The following is an 8,438-nucleotide window of genomic DNA, read 5'->3' as shown; positions in this document are numbered from 1 at the left end:
CACACACACACACACACACACACACACACACACACACACACACACACACACACACACACACACACACACACAAAGAAGCTCAGAGCCCTACAATTGCCTTAAAAGAGTAGAAATGATAATATACTTGCTCAGCGAGTAATCAGCAATCTGTCTACATTGTGTTCTGCACAGACAAGCAGAAGCTCTACGGCCTGTCAGATACAGAGAAGATGAAGAGGGACCAATACATGGAACGACGCCACCATAGATTAGTCTAAACAATCGGTTTCCATCAATTCTGCAACAGATGAAACTACAGTTGTGCTTACATGTTTGTAATCGTTCAGTGGGGATGAAGGTACAGTGTTATTTTACTTCTCAATAGGGGCGTCAGTAGCGTCGTGATCAGAACAACAAACAAAAAAAWTCCTAGCAATTTCACAGTAGAGTTCTCTTGACTGGGAGTTCCAGCAATATCTACAACGAAGACATTTCAGATGGATTGAAAATAAATGACAATGAAATACATTGGAGCCTGCATGTTGCATTAAAGCTTCAATTGTTTCAGAGAGGGCTAGACTTACCAGGTTTGCCAATATGTAGTGGTAATTTTTTAGGTTCTTCTTCTGAGCAGCGATCTGGAAAGCATAATAAAAAGGGGAAATTATGTCCATTTTGCAACACGTCAATGAAGATAAAGCTATTTCATTCCAGATGTCGATTTAAGTGCCCCATTAATCCTGAGTGGCGCAGGTGTTTAAGGCACTGCATCTCAGTGCAAGAGGCGTCACTACAGTCCCTGGTTTGAATCCAGGCTGTATCACATCTGGCTGTGATTGGGAGTCCCATAGGGTGGTGCACAATTGGCCCAGTGTCGTCCGGGTTTGGGTTTGGCCGGGGTTAGACCATGCTCCTGACATGCAACCCTTAAGTCACATTGTAAATAAGAAATTGTTCTTAACTGACATGCCTAGTTAAATAAATGTTAAATTWAAAAAAATGTATCGCGTTCCTCCCAAATAGGAGCTAATTGTTCCTGTCTTTGAGGAAATGAATTACTCATCTCCTGTCTCTGCCTGCATGTCTGAGTAAAATATCAGTGCTCAGCAGAACGGGGGCAGCTGGAACAACTCGCCGTGGAGGGCTGGGAAGGATTTGGCATCTGTCACTGTGGGAAGCCCAATTAGAGCTTTAATGACTACATGTTCACAATCTGTATCAAAATCACTAGTACACCTGTGATGGATAGGCCCGGGATCGCCTCTGGGAGACAGAATGAAGCAGCCGTCAGGGATAATTGAGCCTYACCATATTTCTAAATGCTTATCTGTAAACTACATGTTTTTGAATATACTAATTTCACTAGCTCTCTGCTATTCAGAAACCATGACATTTTTACATTTTAGTCATTTAGCAGAAGCTCTTATCTAAAGCGACTTACAAGAGCAATTAGGGTTAAGTGCCTTGCTCAAGGGCAAATCGACAGATTTTTCACCGAGTCGGCTTAAGGATTTGAACCACCGACCTCTCGGTTACTGGCCCAACGGGACTAAAGAGATTTTACATATTCAAAATAGCTCAAAGGAACTGTTATCCCTCCTAAAAACAAGATAGACTACATTTATAAAAAAGTCTGCTATGAATGTTTCTTTAGCTAGGTTTTTGAATAGTTTTAGTCCAGATCTACTCACTGTGGTGATTCCATTTATAGTACAATATATAAATGGTACCAGGGAACAATGTTGTCCCTGGAGAACTGGCTGATGATCTTCCAGCAGCAGCATGGAATCCAAGTCATACACATCTATCTTTGTCTTCATTACAAACTTCCCTCCACTGTCCCCCTGAGACTGGTCCAGTATAGAACAGAGACACTATAACAATACCACACAGTGTTCAAAGTGAACCCTTGTAACTGAACCTTTGTCAATAGTTTGAGTTGTAAAACTCAGTAAGAGGAGGAAGAATTGTTTTGTTACTCTAGCTGCATGGTCTTCTTGTTGGAGTGAACCCATCCAATCCAATTACTGAACTAATCATGTCTAGTTTACGGATCATCTCTTCATGCATTAAGCTCTCAATAGTCACCTCCCCCTTTTTCATTACTGGACCGTCTATCAATCTGATGTTATTTACCAGGTTGAGGATCAAGTTGAGTCTCTCCAGCTCACAGTCCAGGATGATGTTGTACTCCTTCTTCTTCTCTAGGTCCTGAACCACCTTCAGGAAGGCCACCTGATCCATACCACTGTCCAGGTTCACCGATGTCACCTGCCACGTCTTCTCTGCTGCCGTATCCAGAATCTTCTGCAGCACTGTCAGGCCTACAAGACAAACACCGAAGGTACATGCTAATTAGTCTATATTTGATGGTAAACCACACAGGTACTTTACTTAGGTAAAGTAAACCACACATAGGTACTTTACTTAGGTAAAGTAAACCACACTTAGGTACTTTACTTAGGTAGAGTAAACCCCACTTAGGTGACGGGGTGCAGGTAGCCTAGCGCTTATTTGTATTATTTATTTAACCTGTATTTAACTAGGCAAGTCGGCTAAGAACAAATTCTAATTTATATTGAAGGCCTACCCCGGCCAAACCCTAATCCGGACGACGCTGGGACAATTGTGCGCCGCCCTATGGGGRTCCCAATCATGGCCGGTTGTGATACAGCCTGGAATCGAACCAGGGTCTGTAGTGATGCCTCTAGCATTGAGATGCAGTGCCGTAGACCGCTGCACCACTCGGGAGAGGCGAGCTCGCAGTCGGAGGGTTGCCAGTTTGAATCCTGGGTCTGACAGGGAAAGCATCTTTCAGGAAGTGAGCGAGCAATCAGAGGGTTGCTGGTATCAAATCCTAGATGTCATTGCCTGCTGTTGTTCCCCTTTAGCAAGTCACTTAATCTCCCAACAGCTCCGCGGTCGCGCCAGTTGTCGTCCCTTCCAGCCTCTTATGTTGTAACAGTCCCGATGCTTCCAACCTTTCAGCCGTCATTTAACTGACACAGCCCCTATCCAGCTCTATAGTATGTAACTCCCCTGCTCCACCTTTTCAAGCTCCCCTCTATATATGTTAACAGTTCCCTTGCGCCAGCCTTACTATGTATGTAAACAGTCCTGCTACAGCCTCTATTATGTATGTAACAGTCCCGCTGCTCGGCAACTTTTGCGCTCTAGATGTACTGGTAACAGTTCCCTTGCTCCGCCTCTATATGTATGTACATCCCCTGCTCCAGCCTCTAGTGTTACTGTAACCAGTCTCCTGCTCCGAGCCTCTCTATATGCTATGTACAGTCCCTGCTCTCAGCCTCTATATGTATGTAACAGTTCCCCTGCTTTCCAGCCTCTATATGTATTGTAACAGTCCCTCTCCCGCCTCTATATGTATGTAACAGTCCCCTGCTCCAGTCCTCTATATGTATGTAACAGTCCCCTGCTCCAGCCTCTACATGTATGTACAGCCCTCTCCGCCTCCTAATGTATTGTACAGTCCCCTGTAGCTCTCCAGCGCTCTATAGTGTTTAGTCAGTAACATCCCTGATCCAGCGTCTATAGTGTATGTAACAGTGCCCGCATGATCCAAGCCTTAGCTATATGTAATTTAACCTGTGTCTTTCAGAGGTGGGATAAGCATATCAGATTCGTTGGACCTTGTGGTAACAATGCGAGTAAAATCTGATCCTTATTTAACTTTTTTGATTCTTTGTACGTACAAATGTAATTCACTATCCTCTTTTCTTACAGTCTTTGCTTACATCTCTTTTCTTTAACCTCTTTTCTTTACATTTTTTCTTTACCTGCTTTTCTTTACACCTCTTTTCTTTACACTTTCTACATGTCTTTTTCTCTTACACATTCTTTCTTTTACTCTTTTTTCTTTACACTTTTTCTACCTTTTCTTTCACCTCTTTTCTTCACCTCTTTTCTTTACATCTATTTCTTACATCTCTTTCTTTACACATTCTTTCTTTACACCTCTTTTCTTTACATCTATTCTTTACATCTCTTTTCTTTACACATTCTTTCTTTACACCTCTTTTCTTTACACCTCTTTCTTACATCTCTTTTTACACATTCTTTCTTACCCTTTCTTTACACATCTTCTTTCTCTTTTCTTACATCTCTTTTCTTTACACATTCTTCTTACACCTCTTTTCTTTACACCTCTTTTTACACATTCTTTCTTTACACTCTCTTTTCTTACACATTCTTCTTTTTTCTTTCTCTTACATCTCTTTTCTTTACACATTCTTTTTTACACCTCTTTTCTAACACGTTCTTTCTTTACATCTCTTTTCTTTACACATTCTTTCTTTACACCTCTTTTCTTGGCTTCACCTGCTGTATGGGGCAAGCTCCAATGACGTTGTGACTTACAGAAGCACTTGAGTTGACTGAACGTATCCAGTGAAGCCTCAGTTGATTTCCTCTACTCTCAGCTTCTATTGAACACACGTGTACTCTTTTCTTTAAAAGCAGATTCGTAAATAAACTGGTATTATAAAGGCGTAATGCTTTTGTGATCAGGAGTGGTTTGTTTAGCACAGCACTGCTGCATATAGAGAACAGAGGATTTCAAGTGCTACACAGAAGACTGTGTACGAGGCAGAGTTGCTCCGGTTGTTTTCACGGCAGTCACCTGAAATCACTGTCACCGTACCTAAAACTGTGACAGCCAGGCTAAGGTGCTGCTGCCTGAATGCCTGTGTATTCTCCTCAGCCAAAGTAAATGTGCTGCTTCATATCTGCTTTCCCAAGAGCCCTGAGTTTGAAAACGACGGTTCCCCCCTTTCAATACTGGAAATGGAAATGCTGAGTATTTTTTGCACTGGGTTAATCTGGAGTCRGGGGTGATGACAGTGAGAAAGATCTATGAAGTGGAAAGAACTTCTCCCCCCTCCTTCCTTCCTCACCTCTCTTCTTCTCTCTTTGAGGAACATGACTTAGAACTTAGACAGATGACGTGTGAATGCAGCTGAACCATCTGAATTAATGCCATTCCTTCCCCTTATCTATAACCCTGGCTCATCAGTATTCCCCCATATACAGGGCCTTCAAAAAGTATTAATACACCTTGACTTATTCCACATTTTGTAGTGTTACAGTCTGAATTCAAAATGGAGTAAAAATATGTTTGTCTCACTCATCTACACACAATACCCCATAATGACAAAGTGAAAACATGTTTTTTGGAAATGTTTGCTAATTTATTGAAAATGAAATACAGAACTATCTAATTTACATAAGTTATTCCCACACCTGAGTCAATACTTTGTAGAAGCACCTTTGGCGGTGATTACAGCTTTACGTCGTCTTGGGTATGTCTGTATCAGCTTTYTGTWGTCTTGGGTATGTCTGTATCAGCTTTATGTTGTCTTGGGTATGTCTGTATCAGCTTTGAGTCGTCTTGGGTATGTCTGTATCAGCTTGGAGTTGTCTTGGGTATGTCTGTATCAGCTTTATGTCGTCTTGGGTATGTCTGTATCAGCTTTATGTCGTCTTGGGTATGTCTGTATCAGCTTTATGTCGTCTTGGGTATGTCTGTATCAGCTTTGCACATCTAGATTTGGGGATTTTCTCCCGTTCTTCCTTATTGATTTTTTCAAGCTCTGTTAAATTAGATGGGGAGCGACCGTGAACATCAATCTTCAAGTCTTCCACAGATTTTCAATGGGATTAAAGTCTGGARTTTGGCTGGGCCACMCAATGACTTTCACATTTTTGTTCTGAAACATTTCAGCATTGCTTTGGCTGTGTGCTTTGGGTTATTGTCCTGTTCAACGTTTGCACTCTGAAGCAGGTTCTCATCAAGGGTTTGCTTGTATTTGGCTCCATTTATTGTTCCTTATATCCTTACCAGTCTTTCAGTCCCTGCCTCTGAAAAGCATCCCCATAGCATGATGCTGCCACCACCATGCTTCACGGTAGGGATGGTATTAGACAGGTGATGAGCTGTGCCTGGTTTTCTCCAGACATAGCGCTTTGCATTCAGGCTAAAGAGTAAACATTTTGTGTCATTAGACCACAGGATCTTTGCATTGTGGTCTCAGAGTCTTTCACAAGCAATTTTGCAAACTCCATGTGCCATGTGCCTTTTTCTCAGGAGTGGCTTCCATCTGGTCACTCTCCCATAAAGCCCAGATTGGTAAAGTGCTGTAGAGACATCTGGCATGTTCTCCCATCTCAGCCAAGGAACTCTGTAGTTCTGTCAGAGTGGTCATTGGGTTCTTGGTCACCTCCCTGACCAAGGTCCTTCTTGCCTGGTTGCTCAGTTTGTGCTCTTGGAAACTTTCAATTGTTTTATACCCTTCCCCAGATAAATGTCTCATCACAATTATATCTCGGAGATATTCTTCATGGTATAGTTTCTGGTCTAACATACACTGTCAACTGTGGGACCTRATAGACAGGTGTGGTTTTTTCCTGTCATTTCCAAACAATTGAATTGGCCCACAATCAAGTTGTAGTGACATCTCAAGGAAATTGGATACACATGAGCTCAATTTGGAGTTTCATAGCAAAGGGGTGTGAATACTTATGTCAATTAGATATTTCTGTATTTCATTTACAAAAAATGAGCAAAAAAATCTGAAAACATATTTCAACTTTGTCATTATGGGGCATTGTGTGTAGATTGGTGAGAAATTATTTTATTTAATCAATGTTTAATTCAGGCTGTAACATAACAAAATGTGGTACAAGTCAAGAGGTACGAATACTTTCTGAACACAGTAATGTACAGTGTTTTGGGTAACGTGTAAAAGTAACACGTTACAAAAGTAACACGTTATATAATCAGATTACTAACTTTTTCCTGAATTGGGTAATATTACTACAGTTACTTTGTCAAATAACGCGTGTGTTCCTTTCAGAATCATATCTATACCGGGCGTGTGTTCCTTTCAGAATCATATCTATACCGGGCGTGTGTTCCTTTCAGAATCATATCCTATTACCGGGCGGTGTGTCCTTTCAGAATCATATCTATACCGGGCGTGTGTTTCCTTTCAGAATCATATCTATACCGGGCGTGTGTTCCTTTCAGAATCATATCTATACGCGGGCGTGTGTTCCTTTCAGAATCATATCTATACCGGGCGTGTGTTCCTTTCAGAATCATATCTATACCGGGCGTGTGTTCCTTTCAGAATCATATCTATACCGGGCCGTGTTGTTCCTTTCAGAATCATATCTATACCGGGCGTGTGTTCCTTTCAGAATCATATCTATACCGGGCGTGTGTTCCTTTCAGAATCATATCTATACCGGGCGTGTGTTTCCATGAATCCAATCTCAACTTGTTTCCTCATTTAGTTCTCGGAGCGAGCGGAGAAAGGCTGTTTGGAGAAATGTCATGACAGCTGCAGTCCTTAGAAATATATAAAGGGAGCACCTCTGATCTTTGCCATTGATCGCTGCTGTGATAGCAAAGCCCATAGAGGGCTTTCCCGTCTTGTGGCAAGTATGCCCTCTATACAACTCTATGGGTCTGTGCACGTGCGGTCTATAACCAGAACCGGCGGCTCGAGGGAAAGATTTTGAATGAAAAGATAAGAAATCTGTACAGATGTTTGGCTTACAGTATACTACCCAGCTAGCACAGTGGATCTGGGCTGAGAGTCGGGACACTCGGCTGAAAGTCAGACTCGGCCGACGTCATGTGACCCGAGTCTGGGCCGCCTTCGGCCGTATTACTTATGGCTAGGAGGCGGGGATTGCACAATTGGCCCAACGGCGTCCGAGTTAGGGGAGGGTTTGCRTGGCATGGACGTCCTTGTCCCATCACGCTGTAGCGACTCCTGTGGCGGGCCAGGCACATGCTCACACGGTCACCAGGTGTACAGTGTTTCCTCCGACACAATTGTTTTTTTGTGGATGGGTATAATTTGTCTGTATAAAATGTATAATAGTAATATTTAAAATTACTAAATCGGGTAATTTTGTATACATTTATTTAAATTTGCATCGGGACACTTCTGGGGGGATTCTGGTAAGATGCCGGCAAATTCAGGTAGACGGAAACGGCCCGATGTATTTGGGCCGATTCTGGGCAGTCATTCATTTTAATTCCGGGCCGAGTCCAACACCTGATTCCAGGCCAATTCAATCAGTTCCGGCCCCCCAGAAGAGGACCGCTTCTGGGCCGATTCCTCATTGCTAGCTGGGTGTATACGGCTAATTAAGCAGCCCATATATGGCAGAGCACTTGTAGACTAGCACAGGAAAGCAGCGCCACAGATGAAAGGAGAAACTAGTGATAAAACCTGAGTTAGTAGTCTATCTTTGGTAGAGCGTGCGCGGCTCGCGTCGCTTCCTCATACAGTCAAACAAACGGTGAGATTTATATTTCTTTCAAGAAAGTAATATAACGAGTATTATAAACTGGGTGGTTCGAGCCCTGAATGCTGATTGGCTGAAAGCTGTGGTATATCAGACCGTATACCACGGGTATGACAAAA

At 42.5% G+C, this 8,438-nt stretch overlaps 1 protein-coding gene across 4 annotated transcripts in view; it reads right to left on the bottom strand.

Annotated features, from left to right (window-relative positions):
• Window positions 1-8,438, bottom strand: part of LOC111951044 (glutamate receptor 1-like) — a 117,804-nt gene that overhangs the window by 57,667 nt on the left and 51,699 nt on the right. For all 4 annotated transcript variants that reach the window (XM_070434302.1, XM_070434303.1, XM_023969016.3 and 1 more), the window contains exons 4-5: window positions 2,116-2,303; window positions 564-617 (exon numbers count right to left, since the gene is read on the bottom strand). In XM_070434302.1, the coding sequence (XP_070290403.1) occupies window positions 564-617; window positions 2,116-2,303 (242 nt within the window). The remainder of the gene's footprint in view (window positions 1-563; window positions 618-2,115; window positions 2,304-8,438) is intronic.

The sequence above is a fragment of the Salvelinus sp. IW2-2015 genome, linkage group LG23, assembly GCF_002910315.2.
Source record: "Salvelinus sp. IW2-2015 linkage group LG23, ASM291031v2, whole genome shotgun sequence".
NCBI lineage: Eukaryota > Metazoa > Chordata > Actinopteri > Salmoniformes > Salmonidae > Salvelinus > Salvelinus sp. IW2-2015.
This window is presented reverse-complemented; position numbering and strand designations above follow the sequence as displayed.